The 18,068-nt window shown below is 35.9% G+C and overlaps 2 protein-coding genes across 2 annotated transcripts in view; one reads left to right on the top strand and one right to left on the bottom strand.

Annotated features, from left to right (window-relative positions):
• Nucleotides 1–2,647: 2,647 nt before the first annotated feature.
• LOC120075537 (vacuolar protein sorting-associated protein 36) lies at nt 2,648–13,548 on the top strand. The gene is made up of 9 exons (XM_039029024.1): nt 2,648–3,364; nt 3,940–4,143; nt 10,244–10,337; nt 10,436–10,493; nt 10,749–10,818; nt 11,472–11,607; nt 11,685–11,769; nt 11,915–11,968; nt 13,106–13,548. Exons 1-9 carry the CDS (start codon nt 2,747–2,749, stop codon nt 13,113–13,115), a joined length of 1,329 nt encoding a protein of 442 aa, XP_038884952.1. The 5' UTR covers nt 2,648–2,746; the 3' UTR covers nt 13,116–13,548.
• A 1,278-nt stretch (nt 13,549–14,826) lies between these two features.
• LOC120075625 (DNA gyrase subunit A, chloroplastic/mitochondrial) overlaps nt 14,827–18,068 on the bottom strand; it is a 54,721-nt gene continuing 51,479 nt past the window's right edge. Inside the window, exon 27 of the mRNA XM_039029191.1 lies at nt 14,827–15,375. Coding sequence (XP_038885119.1) covers nt 15,282–15,375 — 94 coding nt within the window. The 3' untranslated portion in view covers nt 14,827–15,281. The remainder of the gene's footprint in view (nt 15,376–18,068) is intronic.

The raw sequence follows: 18,068 nt of genomic DNA, 5'->3' as shown, positions 1-18,068 counted from the left end.
GAATACTTCATAAAGAATTTGTTATGCTTCAAGAATGGCAAAATTGAGATTTTTTTTTTGTCTTAAACAATTTAGAAAAATATGTCTATAGTTGAAAATTAAAATCAACAATAGCAACAAAAACAAATCAAGACAAAATCAATTTCATTTAGAAAAAACTGCACCAAATACCCTAACTCAATTCAACCCAATTACAGGCTTTATGACTCAACTCAGTACCTCAAACATAAATAATAATTACTAACTCGATTCAACTCTGCACCCCAAACAGAGATAATTTAACTCTCCAAATAATCTTACTCCTCGGACAATAATTACCAACTCAATTTTGCGCGCCAACGTCCCCTAAAAAGTTTAAATACCTTTTTTTTGTCCTTTATGATTGATTTAATTTTAATTATTATACCTTCAAATATGTCCAATTTAACCCATTTGGATTGATTTTATAAGTGTTTATAAATACTTTTTTTTTTACTTATAAACACTTAGAAAATCAATCCAAACACTTTTAGTTTCAATAAATCTTAAAATTAGTTTCTAATGAGGGTTTGTTATTGTTTTTTTTCAAAAACTTTATATTATTTATTAGTATTTTTCACTGTAGATTTCACAAGAATATTTACATATTGTACTTTCTAATATGAAAATTGTTATTATTATTTAATCAATTTGTAAATAATTCATTGGACAAAATTTAGGGTTTATCCAAAGAACAGGGACTATAAATCAAATGTTACTTAAAATACAATGAAAATATGGTGGGACCCACAAGCATCATTCCAGACCCTTCCCTAGCTATGCAATGTGCCATTCTTCTCACTCTCACTTCCATTCCATTGTTTCATAGTGTACTTTAATAATAATAATTATTATTATTTTTAAATAAAATAAAAGCTCTATTGAAGAGGGAACTGAGATACATAGTCATGTTGGGCTAGAAATGAGAGCCAATAAGGAAATGATTCAGTCCATAAAAAAGAGGAAAATGAGTCCGAAGCAAAGGAAGCAAAGAGAGTGAACACATTGTTACAAACTTTTGGAGCGTGAGACAATGTGAAGGATAAAAGTTGGCAAAGAGATTCTTGGGCTTCATCCATCCAGATGCTTAATTAATTTCTGAAGAGGCATCGATCCATCAGGGCTTTAATTGCAACAACAGAATCATGAAGTGAAAAAAACCCATAACAATAGCTAACGAGAAGCAGCAAATTGTGAGAAATTCCACATGGGTAGGATTTTGAGAAGAGCCCAAATTTCTTCCCACTAGTTACAATAGCCCCCTCAGAATTGCAAAAAACGACATCTATGTTGGAGGAATAGTCTTTTGATTTCCAAGCTCCATCAGCGTTGAGCTTTAGAAAACCAACAGGTGGGATGGGGGACCAAAACTGGGCAATAGAAGGTGAAATTGGTTGTATAAGCAAGCCGATAACCATTTCTAACATTATAGAAATCATCCTTAGAGTATTGCCACATCCAGTTATCTTTCTTGAGAGAATTCCTAAGAGTGATGGATTGAATAGTTTCGAACATCTTGAATATTAAGGAAAGTCTCTATATAAGAAATGTTCCAGCCACCATCTTTAGCGATAACTTTGTCCACTGTCTACTTGAAAGCCAAAGGGTTCGAAGAGATAGGCTTTAAGGTAGATTGATGAGGAAGCCAAGGGTCTTGAAAAACAGAAATACTTTGGCCATCACCAACTTGGAGTCTGATTACTTTGGCAAGCAGAGCACGACCTTAGACTACACTTTTCTAATTTTTTTTTTTTTAAATTGATTTATAATAAATTTTCAGTATTTGACTATGTTGTTATGTTGTATTATTATTATTTTTTAAAAAAGTTGTAGCGTGACTTGTAATGTAATTGAAGTTTTTTCTAAAATAATTATGGATGCTTTAATATTTTCTTTTTAACCTTAAGACTTTCCCACTTTTAACACCTTAAATGTTGTAAGAGTTAGAAAAACTGTAATGATATAATAATTAAATTTTAACTCTTATAAATGATAGGTATTTGATATTTTAATTACATCTTTGCCAAATTGCACACATTCATTGTTTTTATGAAGAAATTTTACAACGTTTTATTTAAATAAAAATTTGTATTGCAAATGCTCTATTTAAATAATTAATAAATTCACAACAAATTAATAGTTAATATTAAATGAAATTTTGGTTAAAAAGAATAAGATGGAGAATTTTCCATGCGAGAACCTTGATCCATGTAAATTTCTGCTTCGATTCCATTGAAAATTTTATAAATATGGAAATGAAACAAGTATTCAAGTAGAATCTAAATGTCCAAATAAAAAACAACTAATCCAAATAGAACTAATCAAATAATCACAAAAATGATAACAATTTTAAATAATTGAATAAAGTTATGGATACATATACTCGTGATCTCTCTAATTTGGATGTGATATCGGTACATTACTCTCCTAAACTCAATTGTTATATTTTTAACTTAACGAGCCTTTAACTAAACTGTTATTTTTATATTGGTTGGCATGTCCATTTATCTTTTTAATTACATAACAATTAAGTCTAACAAATAATTTAAAAATAAAATTTAAAATGCTAAAATGTGGAATCTCTCATACTTCGTAAATTGACAAAACCCGAAGGCGATGCAAAAAATATAAAATTCTAGCTAAAGTTGAAAAATTGAAGAGCGAAATGATCCATAAACATAGTTAACTGCGCAACGTAACGAAGAAATAACTTAGCAGAAGGATTCTAATGGCGGGCCACTTCCCGCCGGCAGCCGAACTGACTACCAGTGGCCGTCCGGTGCTGCTCCCAAACGAAATTGAATGCTCAATCCTCTCTTCCGTCGACCTCGAGTGCGATGAAATTCCGACTTTCCCTCTCCTAAAGTCTGGCATTATCATCCTTACCACTCATCGTATTGTCTGGATTTCTGACTCGACCAATTCCTCCAATTCCGCTGTCGCGGTGCCTCTCGCCGCTGTTAACCATATCTTTTCGTCGAAGAAGGGCATCAAATCGATGTTCTCCTCGCCCAGGGTCCGTTTCCAGGTATCGTTTCCCTCTGGCGGGGTTTCGAGATTGGCTGTGATCACGATTGTAATTAGGGGAAAGGGGGATCACGAGGTCTTTGTAAGCAAGTTTTGGGAGAACTGGCGAGCCAGGGCGTGGGAGAATGATGATAATAGTAAACATTCCAGCAGCAGTTCTGCGTCGGGGCCGAATTCTACTGGGTCTGGTGGATTCTATTCGAGTGAAGGAACGGTGAGGATGGTTGGAGTGGCGGGAATTTTGAGGAAGGAGCAAGAGATGTGGGAGAATACTGATAAGAGTTTACAAGACGCTTTCCAGGATCTAAATGCTTTAATGGTAACTTCAGTATGCCATCTTTTGATTTGTAGTTGTCATCTACCATAGGCGCATGTCAATTAGAGAAATTTGTTTTTTCCCGCCCTCTTTGCAAACCAATAGGAATTTCTTTCGCCACCTTATCTGGTCCTTGCTGGGGTTAAAACTTGCTCCCACTCATATTTTCTAATGTGCTAATTATCGAAGGAAGGCTATGCTATTATAAAACTATCATGTGCTTTGTTGTTATGTTAATCATCACTATGCAAGTGATTGAATATATATTTTCCAAGTGATTGAATATATCTTTTCTTCTTCCTGTTCGTGAATGTGCTAATCTTTTTATGGAAATCATATACTCTTGCTCTACTTTAGATGTACCAAAAGGCCGAATTGATTTACCTTGTTCTTTTTCTACCTATTTAATTAATTATCCGACGCTCAAGCTTGATCTAGAATCCATCTAATGCTTTGTTGTGTTAGGAAATTGGCACCATTTACACAAAATTTCATGTTAAGCCTTTTTGGTTTGAAAGACTTGAAGTTACTTTTAACTGTTGATATCTTGTCCTGAAAAATATTATTTCCATTTACAGAGTAAAGCTAAAGAAATGGTAATGCTAGCAGAAAAGATGAGACAAAAACTTCTATCCAGTACAAATTCACATAGTGGTGCTACAAACGATGATGAAGTAGCTTCAAAAGAAGAAATACAAGATTGGTTGTTGAGTGTTGGTATCATTTCCCCTGTGACGAAAGAGTCGGCTGGTGCTCTTTATCATCAGCAGTTGTCTCGTCAGGTTCCTTTTATCTAAGGCTTCTAAGGCTTACAATTAGTGCAATTGCAACTCATATTACTATATGATCTTATGGTTATCTAAAATGACTAGGTCCTTTATAAAATATGCAAATCATAACTTATCTTTTCAAATTTTAATTGTTTTAAGCAGCCTCGCCCTGCACCCTTGTAATTTGTTTATTATAAATTTTCATTTTGACCTCATGTCAACTTGGGCTGTAGATTTGGAATTGATACAGTGATATACATAGCCATTTATTAACACTATAAGAGTCTCCAGATTCAGAATAATTGAGAGGATTTTTTCTTTACTTGATCCAATCCCATAAGATGGGAATTGGGACAACAGAAAATCTCCCATTCCGTGCACAACATTATTCCAAAGTTTAAACTTTTGCAGTAAACTTTTGCCCTCTCCTCCTCCCCAGAATTTAGGAATGCTTTATCTGAGAACAAAAGACTGACCTACATTTTGGATGATCTAGTGACCGGCGAGTTTTGGGAATCTTTATCCAATCATTGTAAATCCTTTGTTTGGTTAAAGCAGAGAAAATGGGCTTTATAATACCTCTAATAGCATCACGTCCAATTGTCTTTGAGGAATGATGTTCCTAAAAACCATACCAAATGCACATTTGACTTTTCAGAAAAGGGGCCCATTTTTCTGAGCCCAGGAAAACTAAAAGCTCAAATCCTAAAGCCTAAAAGACTAAGGGAATCAAGTTTTCTGAAAAGAACGAAGTCCATACCTTTTTCAGAAAAGGGATCATCTATTCAACGAGCGAAGGGGAGGTTTCCTCTCCAAAGCTTCAGAGCCCCAATGACACTGACTACGACCTTGAGCGCTCCTTCAAAATCACGCTCAAGCCCTGGTAGTCTGATATCAGAAAATCCTTTTGCCCCTATTGAAGAGGACAAGTCGGATACCCCTTTAGATCTCCATAATGTTTTTTCTCGAAGAGCCTGATCTGAGAAATGAGATTGGGGAGCAGCAACTAGTCGAGGTTTGTAATACCTCTCCTCTTCAGACTACTCTTGACGATACAACAGGTGTGGAAAGCGAAACGAAACTTGAGCCTATAGCCTCCTCTCAAAATTCATTTCCTCTAACTAAGGAATTAGTTGAGACTTTGTTAAAACATAACCTGTGCATTCGCGCCGTTACGCGGAAGGGAAGGACGCAAAGGAAGGGTGGGGCCTTAAACAAAAAGCTTACCAAAGAAGTGAAAACTTTAATTAGTGGCTAGGAGAAGGAAGCGTTAGCGGCTAAAGCTAGTACTTCACAGGACCCAATGTTTCTCCATGTTAGTTCTATCTTGGAATGTAAGGGGTCTGAATGCTTGCCCTAAAAGAGCTCTGGTCAAAGACCTATTGGTGAAATACAACCCGGACGTGGTTATTCTTCAAGAGTCCAAAATTAGTGATGTCGACAGAAAGATGGTGAAATCGGTTTGGAGCAATTGTCGCATTGGTTGGGTGGCTTTAGATGTGGTTGGCTCCTCGGGAGAAATCTTAATCATGTGGAAGGAGGACTTTATTTTGATGGTTGACTCTGTTCAAGGTTAGTTCTCTCTAGCTCAATTCTTTGTAGAACTAACGTTGACTTTTATGGTTGGATCACAGGTGTCTATGGTCCCTCTTCCTACAAAAATAGAGACAAGTTATGATTTGTGTGGGCTTTGCAGTAATTTCTGGTGTATTGGGGGAGATATCAATGTGGTAAGATGGATATATGAAACCAGCTCTGGAGGCCATGCCACAAGAAGTATGAATATGTTTAACAACCTGATTGAGGAGATGGACTTAGCGGATATTCCCCTTTGGAATGGCTTTTTCTCTTGTTCAAGATCAGGAATTAGACCGGCGACTTTCAAGTTTGACCGTCTCCTCCTCTCAAAACCATGGGTTGATTTCTTTAGAGAAGTCAAAGCCGATAGGCTCCGCACATGACGACTGACCATTTCCTTATCTTATTGTCTTTAGGTGTGCAATCTTGGTGCCCAACTCCTGAAACCAGTTCTGGAGGCCATGCCAGAAGAAGTATGAATATGTTTAACAACCTGATTGAGGAGATGGACTTAGCGGATATTCCCCTTCGGAATGGTTTTTTTCTCTTGGTCAAGATCAAGAATTAGACCGGCGACTTTCAAGATTCACGGTCTCCTCCTCTCAAAAGCACGGGTTGATTTCTTTAGAGAAGTCAAAGCCAATAGGCTCCCGCACATGATGTTTGACCGCTTCCTTATCTTATTGTCTTTAGGTGCGCAGTCTTGGGGACCAACTCCTTTCAGAGTTGAGAATGTTTGGCTTGATTATCATGCATTTCTTTCAAACCTTAAAAATTGGTGGGGCGGTTTTAGTGGTGAAGGTTGGCCCATTTATGCCTTTATGGAGAAGCAGAAACTTTTGAAAGGTGCTTTAAAGGATTGGAATAAGGAGGTTTTTGGCAATATATTTTCTCAAAAGAAAATTATTCTTGAGAAGATCAACTCCTTTGACTCTTTGGAGGAGGGTGGCTCCCTTACCCAAGATGCTCTTAGAGAAAGAGATAAATGTAAAGGTGCTCTTCTTGAGTTAATCGTCAAATAACAAAGATTATGGACATAGAAAAGCAAAATTCAGTGGCTCAGGGAGGGGGAGGAAAACTCTAGCTTTTTCCACAGATGGGTCTCTGCTCGCAAAAGCAAGAATCTTATTTCGGTCCTAGAAAGTAGTGATGGGCAGGTGCTCACGAATACTAATGAGATTGTGGCTGAAATTCTTGCTTTCTACTCAAATCTTTACAATAACAAAATCTCTCAACCTTTCACCTTTGATGGCCCTGTTTGGAAAACTCTCAACATTCAAGACTCTTTATCCTTGGAGCTTTGTTTGTCAAAAAAGAGATTCGAGGGGCCATTTTTTATCTAGGGGTTCTTAAGTCTCCAGGCCTAGATGGTATGATAGGGGAATTTTATAAAAAAATCTTGGAACATTCTGAAATCTGACTCAGTAGGCGTGTTCCAAGATTTTTTTAAAAATGGTTTTGTTAACAAGTGTTGCAATGAAACTTACATTTGTCTTATTCCAAAGAAGAAAAAGGCCTCCCGGGTAAATTATTTCAGACCAATAAGCTTGGTTGCCTCCTTTTATAAGATCATTTCTAAGGTGCTTGCTAAAAGGCTTAAGAAAGTGCTCCCCTCCATTATGTATGAGTCTCGAGTGGCCTTTGTGGAGGGGAGGTAGATTCCCAAATCCTTAGAGGAGTGGTAAGTGACTCGAAATAGAGGTGCCCTTTTAAAACTTGACCTCAAGAAGGCTTATGACAAGGTTGATTGGGCTTTTCTCGACATGATTCTAAAACTCAAGGGGTGTGGCAGGAGATGGAGGAGGTGGATTTGGGGTTGTCTTTCTACGACCAACTTTTCTATTATTATTAATCGAAGACCTTGTGGTAAAATTCTGGCTAAAAGAGGCATGCGTCAAGGAGACCCTTTTGCTCCTTTTCTTCTCACAGTTGTGAGGGATGCCTTGAGATGTCTATTCAATACAGCAATGAAATGAGGTGTATAAAAGGCTTCTCTTTTAGAAACTTGAATGTTGAGTTAACGCATCTACAGTTTGCAAATGACACTCTTCTCTTTTGCTCGTGGGAGGATGACAACCTTGAGGCGTGGTGGATTTTTGTTAACTTGTTTATATTGGGTTTAGGGTTGTCCCTTAATATGGCTAATACCTCCTTAATCGGTATTAACCTTGATAAAGAGGAGGTGACTTGTTATGCTACTAACTTTGGTTGCAGAGTTGAGACTCTCTCCTTCACCTATTTGGGCTTCCTTATTGGTGGGATTCACAGTGCGAAGGAAGCTTGGAGAAATCTTGAGGAGAGGTTTAAGTCGAAAGTGGACAAGTGGAGAATAATCTCTCTCAAAAGGCGGTAGGTTGACTTTGGCTCAATTGGTTCTCAATAGTCTCCCCTGTTATTTCTTCTCCCTTATACAGGCCCTAGTCAAAGTTATAAATAACCTAGAAAAGATCATTAGAGATTTTGTGTGGAATGGTGGTCCTTGTAACCCTACTTCTCACCTTGTCAACTGGAACTCTACCCCTTCCCTACTATTTGTGGTGGCCTTGGTATTGGGTCTCTTCTAAAAAAAAAACATCGCTCTCCTCATGAAATGGCTCTAGCGTTTTTGTCATGAAGAGAATGCTCTATGGAGGCGCATAATTATGGCTATCTGTCAGACCCCTAGAATACTATCTATGGTTTGGATCCTTCTGGCTGGATCACAAAAAAGCCTAAAAGAGGAAGAAATTTGAGACTGTGGGCGGGAATCTTTAAACATAAAGATTTGTTTTTCAACTTCATATTTTTCATTTTGGGTGATGGAAGAGCTATTTGGTTCTGGAAGGACAGTTGGTGTGTTGATATGCCCCTGGCTTAGAAATTCCCCAACATCTTCTCCTTTTCCCTGAAGAAGGATGTCGTTGTGGCGGATTGTTGGAACTCTACCAGTCAGTCGTGGACTTTGAGCCTTAGGAGGAACCTCCTTGATGGAGAGATCGGTGACGTGGTTGCTATTTTGGAAATTTTGAACTCCTGGGCTCCTCAAAACGATCGTGATAGCCTGGAAAATTCACTACAAAGGCCATCTTTGTGAACATCGCGAAAAGCACCTCTTCCTTCACTTTTCCTTTGGTGAGAACTGTTTGGAAGCCTAAAATTCCAAAGAAGGTGAAGTTCTTCCTTTGGTCTCTTGCTTATGGAAGTCTTAATACTCATGACAAACTTCAAAGGAACCTTCATCATTCCTCTCTCCTATCTGTTGTCTCTGTATGAAAAGTGGAGAGTCCCTTGACCACTTATTTTTTAACTGTGAGTTTACCTCTAAGGGGTGGTACCTCCTGTTTAGAACCTTTGGTCTTGATTGCTGCCTCCCTAACAAAATTGACGATTGGATGGTTGATGGCCTAGAGTGTAGAGCCTTTGGTGCTAGAGGGAAGGTCCTTTGGAGTTGCGCTTTTAGATCCCTCTTGTGGTGTATTTGGAAAGAAAGGAATAGTAGAACTTTTGAAGATATGTCTGTTTCTTTTGATTCTTTTTGGACTATTGTTCAGCATACAGCTTCTTGGTGATGTACAAAATTACAGCCTTTCTATGATTTTTACAATTGGAAGGCCCTTATATACTAGCTCTTTAGGGGGTAGCCTCAACCCCTGCCCTTAGGTTGTTGTTGTTGTTGTTGTTTTTATTTTTTATTTTTTTTATAGTTTTTATCTCCATTGAATGAATACATGTTTCTGTTTCTTATCAAAGAAACAAATGCACATTTGATTTTTAAAGACACTGACATTTTAATTTATCTCTAAAAGAGGAAAGTTTGGAAAAAGTGAGGCATTAACAAAATCTAAATGGAAAGGTTGTGAGTTTTACGGAAGAATCAATCCAGTACCTTCATCATATCTTTTGGGATTGTAGGGAGAGGGAGAGCCTAATCAAAACTAGGAGATATAAATTACGGGTACATGAAGCTCCCCCACCATTGAGTTTTTTTTTTTTTTTTTTTTTTTTTTTGGATAATTGAAGTTGAAGGCAATTGGAAGTTAAGGAAGAGACCATAGAGTGAGTTGGGTATTTTTTGCAAATGGTTGAGCATGTATTTGAGAGGAGAGAACTACACAACGAGACTCTCCCTCACAAGGATCCTTCAGAGAAGATTGTGCCGATTCTCTTCCTAGTAAGATGGAAAATGCTATAAAACTATGTGAAACTTTGGGAAGTAACTTTGTTTTTTGAAAAAGGAATCTTCCGTGATAAGATTTGAATTCAACCATTAGCATGGAGAAAAATTCAATACTTAGAGCAGGTTACTTCGCTGTCAAAGAGATAGGAAGTGTGGGGAATAATAAAACCTACAGGAGAAGAAAAATTGGAAGACGAACATCCTTTTGACGAGCCACAATAAGTTTTGTGTGTGTCAACTTGAATTTTTGGTGTTGAAAGTTCGTTTTCGTCCTGATTCTTGGACTGTTTTTAGTTATTCATATTTTTAATATGCCTTGGATATATTTTGTCTCATATTCTGAACTTTCAGTGAAGGAGACATTTTTTTCCCATGTAGCTGGCAGATTTTGTTCGAACTCCACTTGATATAGCCGGTGGAATGATCAGTCTTATAGATATATACTGTCTATTCAATCGTGCTCGAGGAACAGGTTTTCTATGATAAAATAAACAAGCACTTTTATTTTGTTCTGTTTTTGTTGGCGTGGAAGAGTAAATCCTTTCAATTTTTCCTCTTTATTTTAAACAGAATTGATCTCACCAGATGATTTGTTGCAAGCATGTTTGCTTTGGGAGAAGATTGACGTGTAAGTAGAACATTTAAAAATGCCGTTATGCTTGTTTTAAGTTTTGTATAATATGAGATATGGTTATTATTCTTTTTTTATTCTTTTTATGGGCATGATTTTTTCTTCTTTGGGATATGAAAAATTTTTCATTGATATGTTTGTGTTTTTTTTCTTCAATTCTCAATTTTATGAGATATTTTATACGATCATTTCTCAAGGAAAATAAGTAATGAAGATTTTTAAAATCATTTGTCATATTTTGATCTTCTGCAGTCCAGTAATGCTCCGGAAATTTGACAGTGGAGTCATGGTAATCCAGAGTAAATCCTACAGTGATGATGAGGTGAGCTATTTTGTCTTGATTATTGAAGAACTATAAATTTTGATTGGCTATCATATGATGAGTTTGGCTTTTGTGAGTTCACATGAAAATTTTGAATGGAGGACATCGTAGTTTTACCCATAACTTGTGTACTTCGAAGATTTTGTTCCTGAATCAATAAAGAAAATGAACTAGCTTTACCACAAGGATTACAACTTAGTAGGAATAGACCCTTGTACCAATGAATTATAATATTTGTTGTAACTGAACCCTTTCTTACGTTGTTCCCTACTAGACATTTTCTTCTTACTATAAACACATAATAGCAATAAGGCTTACAAGCAGTAGGTATTATTATTGCTTCTTATGTTTATGTGCTTCTTGAATATAGGATAAATCAATTGGCTTTAGTGCCAGATCTTATATTCCAGCATACTTTAAAGGATCATCCAATTCTAATTCATTTCATTCTTTTTATTTATTTCACGCGGTGATGTACAATATAAAGATGTACTACTATTACTCCTTTTCTCCTCCCAGTTCTTTCAGAGCTGCTGCTCTGTTCCTCTTTTTAAAATCTTACAAGAAAGCTCATTATCTCAATGTGTTATTCCTGAGAAGCATGATGAATCCATGCTTTCTATTCCAAGTTTCAAACCCATGTTTTTGTACAGGTTCTTGCTAGAATAAGAACTCTCGTAACAAAGCCCGATGCTCTCCAATTCGGTGTTAGCGCCAGTGATGCTGCAAGGACTCTTGGGATTGCTCCAGCTATGGCCAAGGAGCATCTTTTAACAGCAGAGAGTAGAGGTATATTTCTATGCTACTCGCTTAAAGAAGTACTGTTTACATCGTTGAATTTCAGTTAACCACAAAACTTGATGCAGGTTTACTGTGCAGAGATGTCAGCCCTGAAGGGTTCCGGTTTTATATTAACCTATTCCCTGAGATCAACTCAGAAGATTTATATTTGTAAGTCAAATTCTTCAAGTTATTGTCTTTTATCATTGTCTTAATCAAAATCTGGGCTTTCAATTAAAAAAAAAAAAAAAAACCCTATATTTATATATATATATAACTTGCGTTTTTGTTTAATAAAGTTCATCCTTTGCTTCAGGGTTAAAGATTATACAGTCTATGCCTCATGGATCAAGGCCATCATTGCTAATAGGTACCTGTTCATTGTCCATAAGAATGGTTATCCATAATAATGGTTTGTTATCAAGCAGTTTTACTACAATCATAGTAATTTAAACTGTTTAGTTTCTTTTCATGATTTCTTCACATTATTAGAATTTAGAGCCAAATCGGACATGATTTCGATCCTTTTGGTCATAATATGATAGAGATATATTAGAATCACAATATAATCCAAATAACCGAAAACTTAAGGACTCGTTTGGTAACCATTTAGTTTTTTTGTTTTTGTTTTTTAAAATTAAACCTATTTCATCTACATTTTTTACAAAATGATTTGCATCTTTCTTAAGTACAATGTTCGAATTCTTAACCAAATTCCAAAAACAAAAAAAACTTTTTGAAAGCTACTTTTTTTAGTTCTCAAAATTTGGTTTGGTTTTTAAACCATTGGTGAAAAGTAGATAACAAAGAAAAAAATTTGGAGGTGGAAGTAATGTCCATAGACTTAATTTTCAAAAACAAAATGGTTACCAAATGGAAACTTAGAAATTGTCAATTTTTTAAAACAGCCTGTCATCCAAATAGTTCATGGTCAATCAAGCATGCAAACAAAGACATAGAACATAAGATGAAATTGAGAACAAGTGATAGAAGTAGAGATCAATTTCCCCATGGGGACGGGGGCCCGACGGAATGTTACTGCTGTAATTGATAGTATAGGATGGAATATGAAGTATTTAGTTTGGTATAAGTGAATCTTTGTCTTTACTGGAATCTGATGTTTTAACATGTCTAAGTTCTGCATCATTATAGTCTAAAAATAGTAGTATAGCCTTGAACTTCCATCAAGCTTTCTCTTTCTATATTGCCTTCTCCTTCTTTCACTTTTTTCTTGCTGTGGATTTTATTGGTAAGTAACCTACAATGGGTGAATAGCATGGTATTCTCATGCTTACTCATTCTTTCCAATGCCATCATTTTGATCTCAAGTACATTTCTCATGCTTGAAGTATTGTTGGTATCTAAGTAAATTTAGGATTACGGGGGGGAGGGGAATAAGGAAAGTAATTTAAGTTTTGGTGCATGCTGAAAAAGCAAGTTTTCTTTCTTATCAAAAAAAAGAGAAGGCAAGATTTTGTCTTGGCTTCATTTCGTCCAACTTCTGCAGGCCGAGATAAGGATACATAAGATGACAAATTCTACCATGAAAGATTTGGATGGGCGCTAAATTGGGCGAAGGATTTCCTATACCCACACGTCTGTAATGCCTGCTGCTTCTGTCTATTCAAGTAGCAATTGCATGGAAGGGAACGTGCAATTATTTCTTTCGACTTTCAATATCTGCCCGAGTAAAACGGCAGGTGGTATTCGGGAATTTGAGGCATTGTTCCATTTGGATTACTTTTTCCATGGTAATGTAATCACATTGATCATTCAGAAGAGATCTTGGTAAATCACCATGAAGTCTTGTTCTATAGGAAGGAAAATAAACAATTATGTATTTTTATTGCTGCCCATGTACTGTATAAAACGTTTTGCCCTTGTTACTGGAAGGCTATGCTCAAGAGTAATGTTTAAATTAAGACCATGTTTACCGATCTGTGATAAAAATTTGTGTAATCATAATAGGATTCTATTGATATATCAATCGTATAGATCACAATTGCAAATGTAATTGGATTGGGTCATGTTTCCAATGCAAGTACGAAACGTTACCTAATTTATTAGGACCTACTTTTCATAACTTTTACCTTGGTGTAACATGACTTGAGTGTATTATTTTTATCTTGGTGTAAACATGACCTAAGTGTAGAATATTAGTATTATGAATTATATCTCGTACATAGTCTTCTACAAACGTTTACAAGGTTTAGTTAAGTCTTAGTCAATTCATTCAGGTACCAAAATTTTTATCAAAATGGTCAACCAATGCAGTGGTGAAGTACTCGAATGCTGTAAACTGTCAGGAATCACTTCAAGAACAATGAGATAAGCTTGCAAAGTAGTTCGCTCATTAAAAGGATAACAGGGATGAAAACGCCAGATGACCGTCTCATAACCAATATCTATGCCTCTAAAAAGGAAAGCATCATAACACACATTTAGTGATCTGAAAACAAATGTGAAAACGAGATATTTCAATAAGAATACAATTGTATTTTATGTTTTTTTATTGTTTTTGCAGTGAAGTTAGATATAGAATCTCAATTTAGACTGATGTTCAAATGTATTCAATAATAAACTATTATTTGTGAACACAATTTATGTAATAAATCTTGAAATGACAACTGCTAAAAGTTATTTTTAAACGTATTAAGATTTTATTATATTTATAAATAGCCTTCCTCATTTTCTAATATTTGAAATCAGCCTTATGTTTTTAATTTCACAAAATTGTCCTGATATTGAAATGAGTTCCCTTTTAATATTATTCTACATTTTTAAATTTGAAATTTGAAATGTATGATACGTTAATTCTCCACCATTTGATCAAATGATCCAAAAGTGGTTTTGAAAAATAAATTCACTAAATTTCATACAAAATTCATTTGGCTTCATGAATATAAAATAAAAAGTCAAAAATAGACTTCAAGCTGCATACCAAATCTACAAAACTTCAAGTCTTCAACTATAGGAAAAATCTTCGGTCCATCTGTTTGGGATGTAGGTAGTTCCCTCAATATAAATATAACAGCATCTATGAAATAATTACCAATGTGAAAATTTACAAACAAAATGTTCTTTAAGCCGGATCACACATGAACTGATTTATCAACAATTCACATATTAGAACAAATTTGGTTTCATTTTTCTTTTCAATGAAAAGATTTTATTCTATGATAAATTTTATATGTACCTAGAATTTTCCATAGTTCAGAAAATCTGATATTGAACAACAATTAATCTGAACTGCCATTTGAACTGTTAACTGTTTTCTCAGAGTGTTGACAACAAATAATTCATGGATATACCTTATGGGTGACAATTCTAAATTTAAGATTACAAGATCTAAGTAGATAAATTTTTCAACATCATGGGTGAAGTTTTTCAAGCAATCACACCTATACTTCGACAAATTAACAGGAAAGACAGTAAATAAAATAGGTAATCACCTATGCGAAACAGCCCTACCAAAACAAAACATATTGCAATGTACACATTGCAAGTTCAACCACCCTATGACGATTTAAATAACTGGTTTTGGCTACAAAATAAAACCGATGCCAAATGCCGAGTCGACCTTCACCAGGAGAGGTAAGGATGGGCAGAAGAAATTGCAGACAAAGATGGAGGATTTCATTGATTAGGTCAATACATAGGCCATGTCAAAGTAGGCAAGCAATTTAAGCTTCTTCTTCGGGTTCTGTATCCGTAGCTGAGATCAAAGAAGCGGACTGGATCTTTCCAGCATGATCCAGCCTCATTAAAATTACTCCCCTGAAACAGGCATTTAAAAAATGCTTTAAAAGAACACATGATTAAAAACAAAAGAACCAGAAACTTTAGACAACGGAAATGGGACCTGTGAAGAATGGAAACTTTGCATGCTTAAAAACCACAACTCAAATTTCAGAGAGCTTGATTATTGGGCAATGAAATATTCAAAAACTCAATTTGCAAAATCAAGCTTTAGACAAGCTGCAGAGAAGAACCCACTGCCTTTGTCTTTCATTCAGTTGCTGTCCATTTAGGAGATCAGGAATGCCAATTCATATCTTCTTACAACTTAAGGACACAGTTGTACAATTTATAGAATAGATCCTGTTCAAGTAAGGTCATTATATCTTCATACCTTTGGCAACCCATATTCACACTGGCACTTATTGAACCTTATCACAAATGCTTTTGTTTGGTACTTAGCCATGCCAGAGGGCACATACGCCCATCTATCCCCTTAGTTTGACTAGTCAACCTCTTAAAATATATAAGAACATTCTTCAGCTCAATTTCTCTAAGGGCTCCTACTGGTTGACATGTCTTGCAAGGCTTTTGTGGAATTTCAATGATAAAAAGCAGTTTCCCTTTATTCATTTTTCCTATGAAAAAAGTTTGCAACCTCCCAAGCTCCAGACTCTGGAGACATTGAGGGTTTTCGCCATTAAGCCCCAAATATTTGAATGTGCAACTTTGAATAGGTGTACGGCCATGACCCTTGGCCAACAGGGCTGGGAGGATCTACTCTTATTGTCAATTGGATTCTGTTTTTATTTATTTATTAGGGTTGTTTTCAAATATAAAAAAATGAATCAAAAAATTTACAAGATATAGCAAAATTTTAGAACTATCAATGATAGATGCTGATAGACACTGATAGACTTCTATCAGTGACATTGATAGACACTAATAAAAGTCTTTCAGTGTCTATCAGCATCTATCATTGATAGTTCTACAATTTTGTTATATCTTGTAAATATTTTCAATAGTTTTACGATTTGAAATGATTTCCCTATTTATTATTGTTATTTGTTATTTCTTTTTTTTCTTTTTGCAATTTCCCTTGGGGCAAAATGCATGACTGGACCAATAACTGATACACTATCTGATGTAACTAGAAGGCTTACTTCTTTAATTAGCTATAGTTAGTTTGTTAGTTTTGACTTTAACTATAGTTAGTTTGTTAGTTTTGAACAAACTTGTAATCTTTCTCTATAAATAAAGTCTCTTCCCTCGTTTTGAGGAGGGATTCATTGATTCAAAATATTAGATTTTTGGTTTCACACCAAAATTGGTATCAGAGCACTCCAAGATTTGGAAACCGATGGTGGAAAGGAGAGCCCATCAACCAATCGAAGGAGATGTACACGAGCAAGAACAAGAGGTGGAAGATACTCCCACCCTCTCTCCAAGAACCTCAACCCGACACTTGTCCATTGAGGACTCATTGGAGGGAATTCATGGCACCTTAACAAACCTTCAAGAAAGCATGAAAACCCTTGCTAGAAGAGTTGAAATGCTTGCAACCGCACCTTAAAATCGAGAGAATATTCAACCAGTTGATCAAGAATGGGGAGAAAGAGGAAGAAGAGGTAGCGGATAGGCAAAAATTGGCCAAAACCAGCAAGAAATATTTCCAAAAAGACATCCAAGAATTCAAAGACAACACCACGAAAATCTAAGAAGACAACCAATTGGCCAAGAAAGATATCGAGAAAACCAAGATTAGGATTCATCTAGTGAATAGGATCCAGAAGAAGAATTCTTTGTGCCAAGAAGAGGAAGAGGCAAGAGACATGAGAACAATAATTTCAAGATGAAAATTCACTTGCCAAGTTACAATGGGAAGCGAGACATTGAAGCATTTCTTGATTGGATCAAGAACACGGAAAATTTCTTCACATACATGAACACTCCCGAGTACAAGAAAGTACATCTCGTGGCACTAAAGTTGAAAGGTTAATGAACTTGGGATCAATCGGAGAATTGGCAGAAGGCCAATTCATTTGTGGGAGATGAAAAGGTTAATGAACGAACGCTTCCTACCTCCTAATTACGAACAAACCTTGTATAGTCAATATCAAAATTGTAGACAAGGAGAACGATCGGTGGTTGATTACATTAAAGAATTTCATCGATTAGGAGCAGGAACAAACCTTATGGAGGGTGAGCAACATTTGATTGCAAGGTTTATTGGAGGTCTACACATGGATATCAAAGAAAAGGTAAAACTACAACCTTTCCACTCTTTTACTGAAGCTATCTCTTTTGCTGAAACTGTGGAGGAGATGACCGAAATCCGAGTCAAGAATTCATCAAGAAGGTCCGCTTGGGAAGCCTCCACAAGCAAAAGGGTTAGTGCTGCAAGTAAAGCACCAAATCCTCCAAATCCACCAACCTTGACCAAAGACAAAGATAAAGAATATCAAGAATGGAGTGAAGAGAAGATGACTGAGACCGCATTCAAGAAGAGAGCTCAAAATCCCTTCAATAGACCTTCTTTGGGCAAATGCTTTCGATGTGGCCAAGTTGGTCATCTATCTAATGCATGCCCCAACAAAAAACAATAGCTTACATAGAAGAGGAAGAAGAAATGATGGCTGAAAACAGTGACGAAGAAGATGAGGAAGCCGAGTTCATTGAACCGGATGATGGTGATAAACTCTCTTGTGTTCTCCAAAGAATGTTAATCACTC

The sequence above is a fragment of the Benincasa hispida genome, chromosome 4 (genome assembly GCF_009727055.1).
Source record: "Benincasa hispida cultivar B227 chromosome 4, ASM972705v1, whole genome shotgun sequence".
In the NCBI taxonomy this organism is placed as follows: domain Eukaryota; kingdom Viridiplantae; phylum Streptophyta; class Magnoliopsida; order Cucurbitales; family Cucurbitaceae; genus Benincasa; species Benincasa hispida.
Note: the sequence above shows the minus strand (reverse complement) of the source record. Positions and strands in the feature narration are given on the sequence as shown.

What these genes read in the sequence shown, in the direction of transcription:
- LOC120075537 (XM_039029024.1), top strand. Translation starts at nt 2,747, where the DNA reads ATGGCGGGCCACTTCCCGCCGGCAGCCGAACTGACTACCAGTGGCCGT. An exon ending in CAATCGTGCTCGAGGAACAG is followed by an intron (nt 10,338 to 10,435) that starts GTTTTCTATGAT and finishes TATTTTAAACAG; the next exon opens with AATTGATCTCACCAGATGAT. An exon ending in AACTCAGAAGATTTATATTT is followed by an intron (nt 11,770 to 11,914) that starts GTAAGTCAAATT and finishes CCTTTGCTTCAG; the next exon opens with GGTTAAAGATTATACAGTCT.